At 40.3% G+C, this 14152-nt stretch overlaps 1 protein-coding gene across 1 annotated transcript; it reads right to left on the minus strand.

The window, feature by feature from the left end:
* Positions 1–13222: 13222 nt before the first annotated feature.
* Positions 13223–13905, minus strand: LOC147998247 (uncharacterized). The gene is made up of 2 exons (XM_087600980.1): positions 13769–13905; positions 13223–13591 (listed from the first exon to the last, which is right to left on the minus strand). The coding sequence occupies exons 1-2, from the start codon at positions 13892–13894 to the stop codon at positions 13361–13363; spliced, it is 357 nt and encodes a 118-aa protein (XP_087457106.1). The 5' UTR covers positions 13895–13905; the 3' UTR covers positions 13223–13360.
* Positions 13906–14152: the final 247 nt, after the last annotated feature.

A 14152-nucleotide genomic window follows, 5' to 3' on the forward strand; every position in this document is an offset into this window, starting at 1 on the left:
AAATGGGATCTCATAAAACTGCAAAGCTTCTGTAAGGCAAAGGACACTGTGGTTAGGACAAAACGGCAACCAACAGATTGGGAAAAGATCTTTACCAATCCTACAACAGATAGAGGCCTTATTTCCAAAATATACAAAGAACTCAAGAAGTTAGACCGCAGGGAAACAAATAACCCTATTAAAAAATGGGGTACAGAGCTAAACAAAGAATTCACAGCTGAGGAATGCCGAATGGCTGAGAAACACCTAAAGAAATGTTCAACATCTTTAGTCATAAGGGAAATGCAAATCAAAACAACCCTGAGATTTCACCTCACACCAGTGCGATTGGCTAAGATCAAAAACTCAGGTGACAGCAGATGCTGGCGAGGATGTGGAGAAAGAGGAACACTCCTCCATTGTTGGTGGGATTGCAGACTGGTAAAACCATTCTGGAAATCAGTCTGGAGGTTCCTCAGAAAATTGGACATTGAACTGCCTGAGGATCCAGCTATACCTCTCTTGGGCATATACCCAAAAGATGCCTCAACATATAAAAGAGACACGTGCTCCACTATGTTCATCGCAGCCTTATTTATAATAGCCAGAAAACGGAAAGAACCCAGATGCCCTTCAACAGAGGAATGGATACAGAAAATGTGGTACATCTACACAATGGAATATTACTCAGCTATCAAAAACAACGAGTTTATGAAATTCGTAGGCAAATGGTTGGAACTGGAAAATATCATCCTGAGTGAGCTAACCCAATCACAGAAAGACATACATGGTATGCACTCATTGATAAGTGGCTATTAGCCCAAATGCTTGAATTACCCTAGATCCCTAGAACAAACGAAACTCAAGACGGATGATCAAAATGTGAATGCTTCACTCCTTCTTTAAATGAGGAAAAAGAATACCCTTGGCAGGGAAGGGAGAGGCAAAGATTAAAACAGAGACTGAAGGAACACCCATTCAGAGCCTGCCCCACATGTGGCCCATACATATACAGCCACCCAATTAGACAAGATGGATGAAGCAAAGAAGTGCAGACCGACAGGAGCCGGATGTAGATCGCTCCTGAGAGACACAGCCAGAATACAGCAAATATAGAGGCGAATGCCAGCAGCAAACCACTGAACTGAGAATAGGTCCCCTATTGAAGGAATCAGAGAAAGAACTGGAAGAGCTTGAAGGGGCTCGAGACCCCAAAAGTACAACAATGCCAAGCAACCAGAGCTTCCAGGGACTAAGCCACTACCTAAAGACTATACATGGACTGACCCTGGACTCTGACCCCATAGGTAGCAATGAATATCCTAGTAAGAGCACCAGTGGAAGGGGAGGCCCTGGGTCCTGCTAAGACTGAACCCCCAGTGAAGTAGACTATGGGGGGAGGGCGGCAATGGGGGGAGGGTTGGGAGGGGAACACCCATAAGGAAGGGGAGGGGGGAGGGGGATGTTTGCCCGGAAACCGGGAAAGGGAATAACACTCGAAATGTATATAAGAAATACTCAAGTTAATAAAAAAAATGGAAAAAAAAAATAAAATGAGAAGGAGAAAACATTATACACAAAAAAAAAAACAATGACTTCATGAAATTCATAGGCAAATGGATGGAAGTAGAAAATATCATCCTGAATGAGGTAACCCAATTATAAAAAAATCACACATGGTATTCACTCACTGATAAGTGGATATTAGCCCAAAAGCTTGGATTACCCAAGATACAATTCATAGAGCACATGAAGCTCAAGAAGGAGGACAACCAAAGTGGGGATGCTACAGTCCTTCTTAGAAGGGGGAACAAAAATATCCATAGGAGGATATACGGAGACCAAGTTTGGAGCATAGACAGAAGAAAAGACCATCCAGAGGTTGCCGCACCTGGGGATCCAGCCCATATACATTCAGCCATCAAACCTAGACAATATTTCTGATATCAAGAAGTGCATGCTGATAGGAGCCTGATATAGCTGTCTTCTAGAAAGGCTCTGCCAGAGCATGACAAATACAGAGGCAAATGCTAGCAGCCAACCATTGAACTGAGAACTGGGTCCTCATTCATGGAGTTAGAGAAAGGATTGAAGGAGCTGAAGGGGCTTGCAACCCCATAATAACAACCATCCCAACCAAGCAGAGCTCCCAGGCACTAAACCACTATCCGAATAGTACAAATGGGCAGACCCATGGCTCCAGCTTCATATGTAGCAGAGGATGGGCCTTGTTGGGCATCACTGGGAGCAAAGACCCTTGGTCCTGTGAAGGCTTGATGTCTGAGTGTAGGGGAATGCCAGGGTAGGGAGGTGGGAGGGAGTGGGTGGATGAGAGGGAATGTGTGGGTGGGTGAGGGAGCACCCTCACGGAGGCAGGGGTTTGAGTGATGGGATTGGGGGTTTCTGGACAGGAAACTGGGAAAGGGGATAACATATGGAATGTAAATAAAGAAAATAACCAATAAAAGAAATTATTTTATTTCTTTTTGCAAATGGAAGCTCTATCTGCATGTACACCTGCATGCCAGAAGAGGGCATCAGATCCCATTCTAGATGGTTGTGAGCTATGATGTTATGTGGTTGCTGGGAATTGAACTCAGAACCTCTAGAGGAGCAACCACTGCTCTCTTCAGCCCTGATATTGTTCTTTTAAGTTCTGTGTTCTGTAGTTCATGTGCGTAATTCTCATCGGAGAACATTTCTCCTTTTTTTGTCTTTTCCCCCCATTTTATTAAATTGGGTATTTCTTATTTACATTTCAAATGTTATTCCCTTTACCAGTTTCCAGGCCAACATCCCCCTAGCCCCTCCCCCTCCCCTTCTTTATGAGTGTTCCCCTCCCCATCCTCCCTCCATTACCGCCCTCCCCCCAACAATCCCGTTCACACGGGGTCCAGCCTTGGCAGGGCCAAGGACTTCCCCTTCCACTGGTGCCCCTCCTAGGCTTTTCATTGCTACCTATGCGGTTGAAGCCCAGGGTCAGTCCATGTATAGTCTTTGGGTAGTGGCTTAGTCCTGGAAGCTCTGGTTGCTTGGCATTGTTGTTCGTATGGGGTCTCAAGCCCCTTTAAGATCTTTCAGTCCTTTCTCTGATTCCTTCAACAGGGGTCCCGTGGAGAACATTTCTTTAGGACCATTGAAGTTGGGGAGAGACATGTGTTTGCAATGTCACCTTGGTGTGTGGACTTCTTAATTGGATTGTGTTTCATGTGAAATTATAGCTTGCCTTTGATTGGAGCACTGCAGGAGCTGAGTGCACAGAGTTAGTGAGGCTAGAGGAAATCAGTGAATTTACTGTATGATTGGACCCAGGCCAGAAGTCGCTGGTTTGTTAGTTGCATGTCTGGAGAGGAAAGGCCTAGGGATATACAGATGGCATAGGGATGGATCTTGTTGGTGTAATTTGGATCTGACATTCCATCAAAGACATATGTGTTAAACTCAGTTTGTTCAGTTTGATACTAATGAAGAGGTAGGAACTAAAAGGTAGGGCGTGATAAAAAGTTAAGTCATCATAAGCAAGATGGGGGTAGTGGGACCCTCTTCTTTCTCTGCTTCCTGGCCACCATGAAGCCTCTTGTTCCCATGTCCTTCTACTTTGATACAATGTCTCACTGCTGATATGCTATAATCTCCAAAAGCATGAGCCAAAATAATTTAACCCCGGTGGCGTTGATAGAAACTGTCACGTTATGAATGAGAAATATGCCCTAAAGCCTCATGTATTTGAACAATTGACTGGTTTGAACTCCTTGGTTGGCGGTACTTTTTGGAGAAGTTGTAGAAATGTTGGGAAGAGGAGCCATTGTGAAGAGGAACTTTATTGCAGACAGGCTTTGTGAGTGTTTAGGGCCTCACCCGAATTCCATTTTTTTTCTTGGCTTTGTGTTTGAGGTTGAGGATGTAAGCTTTGGGCTTTTTCTTACCATCACACCTCCTGCTTGCTTCTGTTCCCCTACCCACCCACCCTGCAACCCCAATAGAGTCTTATCCCTCTGTAACCATAATCTACAACAAACCCTTTCTTCTACAGGTTGTTTTGGTTCTGTTAGTTTATCACACAACAGAAAAGTAACTAGTGTAGAAACAGAAAGCTGACTACCTAGTGCGTATTAGGAGAGATGTTAGAATTATGATGAGATGACTCACAGATTTTGGTCTTGCATAATTGTATGAGTGCTATTCACCAAGAGAAGAAAAGACAGGAAGCGATGAATTGACTATTCATTTAATAGTTTTGATTACATTGCTCCCTGAATCAATTATTTTCAATTTGCTACAAAGGTAATTTGAGGGTCTTTGGAACAGTCTTTTAGAACTTGCATTACTGAGAATTTCCTACCTTCTCTGGCGTCTCTCTCATTTTGAGTACTTATACCACATCCGTTCCCTCAGATGCTCAAACTATTTGTCTTTCCTAAAATAAAATCTCTATTAGTGAGCATTTGTACCAAATTTGCTACACATTTGGAGATTGCCAATCATACATAGCTTAACGTATTGAAATTGTATATATTTTTACAAGCCCATTGGAAAAGTTAAACTCCTAGAAATATTCTACTTTCTCAGTTGGCATGAATATCTCTTTATATGACCATGACATTTTATGTATGCTTTAATAAAAGTACTTATTAATTCATCCTGGTGACTGTGTCTCTCTGCATAGTTTAAGTTCTTTATGTCTAAATTAATTCTAGACCTAAGTAATTGTCTAATTAAATGAATTCTTCCACGTGTCCTTAAGTAAATGCCAAAAAAAGTAAGACTCTTTTTTGAGTCTTAGCAGCAAAATTTGTTCTTCAATGATTTCATATATGCACCTTATATTTAGACCTTTTTCTACACACTCCCTGCCATTTTTCTAATGCCCATACCTCCTCCCCACATCTCTTTCTCACGTTTATTAGTTCTAGTTTTATTTACTGTACCACATAGTTTAATACAGACCACCTGTATGATCTGGTGTTTGGAACAGAGTCTAGAGGGCTAACCAGTGGATACACAACTGAATAGCATGATTCCTCCCCTCCATGAATCTAATAGACAGATCACATGTATTTGGCAGAGCTCCATGAGTCCTTTCTCCATCAATTTCTGACTGCTGGAGAGAGGCAGAGGTCTTCTGTAGACCCAGTACTAGCATACATTGTCGTCGTGAGTTGCTAGCTGCCCCATCTCTGAGTGGAAGATGGTATTTTGCACTTGCATTCCCCCATCTTTTGGCTCTTACAGTCTTTCTGTCTCCTCTGATTCAGTGTTTCCTGAGCCTTCCGGGGGTGGTATAAATGTCTTCTCTATGGCTGAATCTTTTACTATCCTTTATTCTCAACATCTTGAACAGCCATGGGGTTTTGCACTTATCATAATTCACAGTAAAGAGATGTTCTCTGTTTAAGGGCAAGAGTAGTTTCTGTGTGAATATTCACAGATATTCAGGGGGTAACCCGAGGCCATGTCAATTCAGCTAAGCAGCCATCTTAGGTTTCTTCCCACTACCTAGGGTCTTTCAATGGGTTTTACATAAGGTTTATAATATCAGGCATAGATTATCTCTTGTAAAGGAAGACAAAAATCTAATTATGGAGTCATTGATTACCTTTATAATGATGTTAACACCATTTCACTAAGGGTTAATCTTACCTGGCAGGTTGATAGTTTGTAGAGTTCATGACTAAGCTAATCTTTTGTCACCTTTACCCCATAGCATCCTGAGAAGCATCATCTGGCCCCACAAGGACAACCAGCAGGGAGGAAACTTTCATCAGTTCTGACTTGATTTCGCTATGCATGGCGTTCATGGTGTCTCGTATCTACAGCAATAGGGACTTATTAACTCTTTCACGTGGGTAGTGAAAGCCTGTATTGTTTTCCAATTAACTGGAGTCTTTCGTATCAATGCCTCCTTCTGAAGTATCCCACACTTGGCTGTTTTAAAAATATTTATTAATTTTAATTTTCTGTATAGGTGTGTTTTTTCTGCATGTATGTAAGTGTACTATCCACATACATATACAAATCTGATGCCCAAAGAAACCAGAGGAGGGTATCAAATCTCCAGTAATTTGAGTTACAGATTGTTGTGAACTACCAGATAGGTGCTGGTCTAGGTCTTCTGAAAAAGTAGCACATGCTTTTAATTGCTGATCTATTTCTCCAGCTCCAGTTTTAGGATTAAAAAAAATTACTCATTTCTTCTAGAGCCTGCATTGTCTGGTTTTAGGTACCTTTACCTACAAATTCTCTTATATTTTCAAATTATGTTACCAGACACCAGGTTACCAAGTTTTTTTTTTTTATCATATTCCTTTCATATTGTTTGACCCTTTCTAACTCGTATTTACTTGTCTTCGCTATCTTCCACCATTCTTTCCGTTTCAATATTTTTAGTCCCCAAATATCTCCTACCCATTGTGAGGTACTCTCGGTCCTGCCTTAAGGTATGAGGCCATTGTTGTTTCTTTGCAAGTATCTTGGGTCTGTGAGGTAAGCATACAAGCCAGAAACATTTAAGAGTAGGATCCACATACAAAAACAAAATGTGACATTTGTCTTTCTGGTTCTGAGTTATTCCAATCAGCTATTTTATCAAATTTCATTAATTTTTTTTGCAAATTTGATTTTAAATAGCTGAGTAATGTTCCATTGCATATATATAGCATGTTTTTTTATTATCCATCCATCAGTGTATAGGCATCTGGGATGTTTCCATTCCTAGTTATTGTCAAAAAGCTTCCTTGAACATGGATGTGCAAGTTTCTCAGTTGTATGATATAGGTTCCTTCGGGTATATGTCTAGGACTAATATGACTGAGTTCTACGGTAGATGTATTTGTAGTTTTTTTAGAAACTTTCAGTCTTATCTCCAAAGTCCTTATGCTAGTTTACACTCCTACCAGCCGTACACGAGGGTTATTCTTTCCTTACCATGTTAGTACTTACTGTCATTTGTAAACAAGTGTTCCTACTTTCCTACTATGTCAGCATTTGCCATTTGTATTCTGTTGCCAGCCATTCTAAATGCAGTGCAATGAGATGAGATGCTGAGTAATTTTCGTCTGTGTTGACCTGATGGTTAAGAACACTTTTCAAAGTGTTTTCTAGTCACGTAAAATGTATGTATGTATGTATGTATGTATGTATGTATGTATGTATGTATTTTATGTGTATGTTTTGCTGACATATATGTTTGTGCACCAGGTGTATGTCTGGTTTCTGAGGAAGTTCAGAGAAGGCATTCGATCCCCTGGAACTCAAGTTACAGATGGTTGTGAACCACCACGAAGGTGCTAGAAACTTAACCCAGGTCTCCTGCAAGAGTGAGTACACTTAACTGCTGAGCCATCTCTCCAACCCTTGGCATTTGTAATCATTGTTTTGAGAAATGTCTGTTTAATCCTATAGCCAGTTTTAATTAGGTTGCTTAATTTCTTCACATTTACTTCATAGATTTCTTTGTATATTCTAGTTATTAATCTTCAACTAAGTGTACAACTGACAAGTTTTTCCCCTCCACTTTTGGGATCTCTCTTTACTTGATTAACAGATCAGGATTAATCCTTCGAAGACAGGTAGGGGAAAATAAACTCATCTGAAACTGTGAGCTTAACTAGAGACAGGACTAGTGCACAGCCATGCAACAGTATTAAAGTAGCTTGTGGAAAAAGATTCCAAGGAGCTGAAGAAATTCTGTATTAAGGCTTCAGGTATGTAATAACTTGGTCTATGTCTTTAGAACTCATTCCAGTATGTAGGAGGGCTATTTGAATTAGTAAATATGCCCGTTTCTCTCAGATTAGAAGCATAACCAATACTCTTACCTCTTTATTGCTTTCTGTTTTTTTAAATTAAATATCTTCTCTATTTTCTTACACATGATACTCTTCAATACAAAAATGAAAATAAACACAATAATAGAGGCCAGTATTTATTTCACAAAGACTGATAGAATTCATGTTTGCATAGCACTGAGCTTCAGCATTCTAGGGGCTGGGCCTGATGGTGGTGGTCCTGGTTATGGATACTAAGGCAGAGATACAGGGTTTCTTTCTTAGCCTTATAATTTCCATGTTGGAAGATTCAGTAAAACTTTTGGATAATCCTTTAAAAAGTTCTTCTTTCTAATGTGTTATTTATGTTAAGAATTGTGATGTGATTGTTCATTCGTGGACAAATTATTGGTGATGGGTTTAAGCCTCTCTTAAGTCCCTGACTTAGTGTTTAATCCTAGCGTCACTTTTCTCATTTTGAAATGAATAAGCGTGAAGTGGCTTCATAAACTATGCGACAAATAAAGATATGTGATGCAGATCTACCTTTAAAGCCTTTTCTTAACTCAAATTTGAAGACTTTTACTTTTTGTTTTTAAATAGCATTTCATTTATTTTTTTAAGTTTTATTACATGTGAACAATATACTTACCTCATATCCACCTCTTCTTTACCCATACAACTCCTTTCATATGTTTATATGATGTCTCCTTTCCAAATCTATGTCTTATTTTTTAACCCAGTTAGTGCTATTTCTAAGTGCATGCTCAAAGGGTTGTCCATTGAGGCATAGGCAAAGTATCAGGGACTGTACCCACAGAGAAAAATGACTCTTCTTCACCCAAAATCATCAACAGCCCATAGCTCCTCCCCTCAGAATGGACCTCAGGAACCTGTCCTCCACTCATGCTGGAATTTTAGGTGGCTTGATTTTGTGCAGGTTCAAATAGCGTATGGCAGCAGCTGTGAGTTTGTGAGTGCAACACTCATGTGATGCTAGAAGACAACATTTTGCAGCACTCCTCCTCATCCCTCAGCTCTTTTATTTCCTCAGGGCACACTGGGAAAGTGCTTTGTTTATGAAGAAAGCTTTTAATGGCTTCATTTCTAATAAAATTATGTCAGATTTAAGAAGGTTCTTAATCCCATAGAACTTTGTTAAAAACAGATTTCTGGGCTCTACTCCATATTTAATAAACAATATTTTCTGAGCCTACATCTCAGTTGTATGAGTTGATAAGATGGTAGTTTTTATATTTCAGTGGAACACAGACAGGCAAGACACTATGCATAACTATAAAAGACTAGTTAATAGTTTAGTATTCCAGCAATTTTATTCTGGTGGGCTTTCCACAAACAGAAGAAAATGGATCCAACTCTATCTTTATGCCTTTTCAGACTTGCTGATACTATTATATACTTTAGTAAAATAATTGTGTAGATATAATTCACATGCTTTAAAACACACTCATTTAAGCTGTGGAACTCAATACTTCTAAAAACGCACTCACAAGCCATTACTATTATCTGAGTTTAGAATATATTTGTCAACATTTTTTATCTCTGCACTCATAAATACCTGGTAAGCCCTCTCACCTGTAACACATCTCCAAGCCCTGACAACCACTAATATGCTTTCTATCTCTATAAATATTGCTATTTTGGTTATCTCATATAAGTAGAATTTAGACAATAATAATTGAGACAAAGTTTCGCTAATCTTCTTTCACTTTACCCTAATTTAAAGGTTTAGTCCCATCATGATAGGAAAGTCATGTTGGCGGGAACATGAGGCAACTGGCCATATTGCATCTACAGTTAGAAATCAGAGAGAAATAAATGCAGCTACTCCTCTCTTTCTCCGTTTTATGCAGTCTTGTATACCATCTTCTGAAATAGTGTTGTATGTATTTTAAGTGAGTCTTCTTACCTCAGTGAACCCAATCTAGAAAATCTCTCAAAGACATGTCCAAAGGTTTGTTTTGATCATGATTCTAAATCCTATTAGCTTGACATTTAAGAACACCCACCAGAACTCAACCTCTATTCAACTTGACATTCAAACACATCTTGTTTAATATATAACCTCCCACTCATTGTCTCTATAGTCTTATGGGCATCTTATAATGAAAAAAAATGCACTCAGCCCACAATCTTTAACAGTTCCAATGTTGTTTACAATTCCTAAGCCCAAGTCTTATTTATAAAAATAAAAGGCAAATTACAAACTTCCAATGTATATAGCATAGAATGCACTTTCCTATTCCAAAAGAGGTGAGGGTATAGCCACAAATGATCACCAAAGCAAGACTGTAATCCAACGGGGAAAAATGTCATATCTTTTAGCCTCAGCATTTGGGAATCTTGATGGAACTGAGATCCAAAGGGCTTGGGTTTCTGTGATGGCTGATCTTGGTCATCAACTCGACTATATCTAAAATTGACTAAAATACAAGCAGCTGAGTATATCTGGGAGGGAGTTTTCTTGATTGTGTCATTTGAGCGGGGAAGAGCCTCTCTTAATCTGGGCCACACCTTCTGGTGGCAGCCGGTTGAAAGGACAGAGAAGGAAGTCTTTTTAGAATCTTCATCTACACTGAAGACCAGCTGAGACATCCAGCATCGTGGACTGAATAAATATCAGATTTTGACCTTTCTGCAAAGAGACAGCCAATACTGGACTAGCCATACCAAAAACTTCCTTTTAACATATGTAGATTCAATCTCTGAGTTCTGTTCCCCTAAAGAACACTGACTAATGCAGTATTATAATCATTACAGTCTGCTTACAGATATATAGCATCTTTTGGGGGCCTGCAGCTTTCCTCTCCAGACATTTCATTGTCATTGTTTCTCCAATATTCTGGGGTCTCTAATATAACTTTAGCATACCAATTTCATGCAGTAGACCCTAAGGGCTCTTTTACAGGGACTCTCATGTTGCCATATATTACCTCAGCTCAGTTGTTTTCAGAAACCATGATGAAAGCTCCATGATCCTCTCAATCCTATGTGTTCCACATTTGCAAATACACAATCATGTGGGGGAAACTGCCAAGTTCTACCAGCTCAGAGTGATGCCTTGTTATGCTTACCCAGGGCAAACATTTCCCAAAGCAGTTGATTTTGAGAAAGGAGTTCCTTCAGGATATTCTCAATTTGTCTTCTTTCAAATGAAGTAGTATTTTCACGAAATGAAACATTCAGTGTGTAGAGTCTTTCTCTCAGGTCATCTTTCTGTTGTCTCAGTGTAGAGTACTATTTCCCCTTTCATGACTCAAATCTCACGGACAATTACAGAATCGTTGTCAACTTAGAACTTCTTGTCCAAATACTTAAACTTGCTCATAGACCTTTCTTTACTACACTCCACATTTTTTCTTTTTATTCTCTCCCCACTTTCTGGTTATCCTAAATCATTCCAAGTTGGCAAAGGAGATCAACTTATCACAGTGATATTTAAAACAAAAGAATTATCCAGGATAGTTCAGAGTTAGTCTTTAAACCTCTTGCTTCTCAACCAACTCATGAATATAGCTAAAGTCAATGAGGATAAAGAATGTGTCTAAACACAAAGCTGTGTACATAGGTGTAAGTTTAATTGTAATATATGAGCCAAGAGAAGGTATATAATCAAAGCTTTAGAGTCATTGTATTCTGGGTCTTGGGATGAATTCAGGACGAAAAGATGCAAGCATTATTCACAAAAATCAAGTTTTGGAGTCAGACTAGGTGTTCATAGATGGATGATAGAGAAAGTCTCTCTCTATCTCTGTCTCTCTCTCTGAATGGAATATTATTCAGTCATAAAGAAGAACAAAACTGCAATTTATAGGAAAATGGAAGGGACTGAAATTCAACATATTAAGAGAAATAATTCCAAATCAAAGTAATAAATACTGTGTGTTATCTCTTGGGTCTAGAATTCAAACAGAAAAGATATAAAAATAGAAGAGTGTTTAATTAGGAAGTGAGGGAACAAGTAGATGTGAGGGAGATAAGAAAGTGTGAGGAGAGGAACATAAGAGCAAATTGCATTATATACATGTGTGAATGTGAACAAAACCTATTTTGCACAAATAGATTTTTTTGCTTTTATCATGGCATATCAGGCTCCTGTCAGCATGCACTTCTTGGCATCAGCAATATTGGCTGGGTTTGGTGGCTGTGTGTATATGGGCAGGATCCCCAGGTGGGGCAGGCTCTGAATGACTATTCCTTCAGTCTTTGCTCCAAACATGTAGACACTAGGTAATGTCTACATGTGGCAAAACGCATCAAACACTACACATTTATAAGCATGCACATATTGTTGTTTTCTTTTTCTAAGATGACACTACCCCCAGTGATGAAAAAAATAAAAATAAAGGATAAAGACATTTGAAAGGGCAGGTATAGTATTTTAAAGTTCCCTATAGAGGGTAGCTCATGCTCCTTGCTTTATTGAAAGCACTGGAGGCCGACCAATCCATAGCCTAACTCTGCCCCCACAGTCCAAAGTTTTAAAAGTTTTGGGCTATCAGTGCTACATGTTTTGGCTTCTAAACATTATCATGTTCCTTGGGGTTGCTATTGAGTACTTTATTTATTTAGACAGGTTTACATATATCCAGGCTGGCCTGGAAGTTGCTTTGTTCCTGCCATTTCTATTTTCCAAGTGTATTTCTGGGATTCTAGACATGCAGCCAGTTTATGCAGTGCTGGGGTTCAAACCTAGGCTTTCATGCATGCTAGTCTAGGTACATATGCAGCCACGACTGATATGTTTTATTAGGGTGTTTGGCCATTCTTAAGGTCTTTGAATTGCTTAATATAGGGTGGGGTATAAGAAACACCACTAGGAGATAGGTGTCCTAAAAGTGACCTGCTATTTGTTGGGATGATACCGATGACCCCATATCTTTCATTCTGTAGGCTCTACAGTCCATATCCTGAAGCAGTGATCCTGCCAGAGCACACAGAGAAACACTCAACACTGAGGCTGAGAAAATGGCTTGGTGGGTAAGAGTGTTTGCGCTACATACATAAGGATCTGAATTTAAGTCCCCAGCACCCTCAAGCAGCATGCCAGTAACCTAGCATTGTGGACTAGGGGCAGGCAAATCCCAGAGACTGCCTGGCTGAATTGGCTCTGACCTATCCATGAATGCATATGGGCACATGCACCTGCATATTCACATAAGGGCAACCTCCCCACCCAAGAAATGTCCAACCCTTTTCATCCTTGGCCTGTGAGGTAAAGCATCCAGAGAAAGACTGGCTTCAGTGCTCCATGCTAGCTCAGTCTTAGTCCTCCACTGTCTGCTGGACATTGGACTTTCTTGTCTGGCTCCCAGCCCTGGAGGACCCAATACTTCCTGCTTCTTGTATTTCCCTGTTTCTTCCTTTTTCCTTCCCACCCCCTCCTCCTTCCCCAGCCCCCTTTCCCTCCCATTCCTTCCTTCCTTACTCCAGGAGAGATTCTCAGGGACACATAGTTTCTGTATCAGATTGATTTTATTTTCACCAGTGTCAAAGCACTGCGTAGTAACTACTGCATCTACAGTTTCACATCGTTCAGCTGCCAGACTGTGAATGGATTTCTAGTCTTTGGTGGCTTGCTGAGGAGGCTGAGTCTATTGGCTCTCCTCATCACTACTTGACTCAGTGGAGCTGTCTGAACTGCTCGGCTCTGGTTCTGTTTCAGTGCTAGCCGTCATCTCATCCATTGAACGGTGGTAGTGTCTGAATAGTGCTTCACCTTTGGCTCGTTTATTCTTCTTTGTAGGTGGTACAGTTTTCTTTGAGGTGTTATTTTTGTGGATTCTTGGTAGGGTTCTCTCGGCCTTCTTTTTCATCTTTTGCACCTGGAAGTTCAACAAAGTAAAGGGCATTTGAGTCTTAGACAAGCTGGAATAGTGAAGGGGACTGTAGGAGATGGACTATGGGCTAAGGGGGTAAAGGCCAGACCAAGAAAGGGTTAGGAGTTCTGGCGGAGGAGAAATCACCAGAGAAAGGACTATGCTTAGCTTGGGCCTTCTTACCTTTCCACTACATTGGGAACAGCACGTTGTGGGTTGACGGTAACTCTTAGCTTTCTTGGATTTCCCTCTTGAAGTTGATGGCTTGACATCTGGTGTATTCTCTGATTTTTTGTTTGCTTTCGCCATGTTGAAAGCTAAGGTGTTTTGGTCCAGTGCGCTCAGAGGCACAGTCTTTTGAACCCACCCTCAACAATGGGAGGCCACACCCCTGAGTCCTGATTGGTTAGCAAGACCCTTCTCAGCTAATAGTGGTGGAGGAGCTGTTTTGACATCACAAAGCACCGTGCTGCCTGGAGGGAGCAGGCACTGGGGTGGAGACCACTCTAGTTTGGCGGGGGGGGGGGAGGGGAGATACTATGAAGGAAATAGTGTCTGGACACAGAT

The sequence above is a fragment of the Rattus norvegicus genome, chromosome X, assembly GCF_021556685.1.
Source record: "Rattus norvegicus strain SHRSP/BbbUtx chromosome X, alternate assembly SHRSP_T2T, whole genome shotgun sequence".
Lineage (NCBI taxonomy): Eukaryota > Metazoa > Chordata > Mammalia > Rodentia > Muridae > Rattus > Rattus norvegicus.

What these genes read in the sequence shown, in the direction of transcription:
- LOC147998247 (XM_087600980.1), bottom strand. Translation starts at nt 13,894, where the DNA reads ATGGCGAAAGCAAACAAAAAATCAGAGAATACACCAGATGTCAAGCCA. An exon ending in GTTCCCAATGTAGTGGAAAG is followed by an intron (nt 13,592 to 13,768) that starts GTAAGAAGGCCC and finishes TTGAACTTCCAG; the next exon opens with GTGCAAAAGATGAAAAAGAA.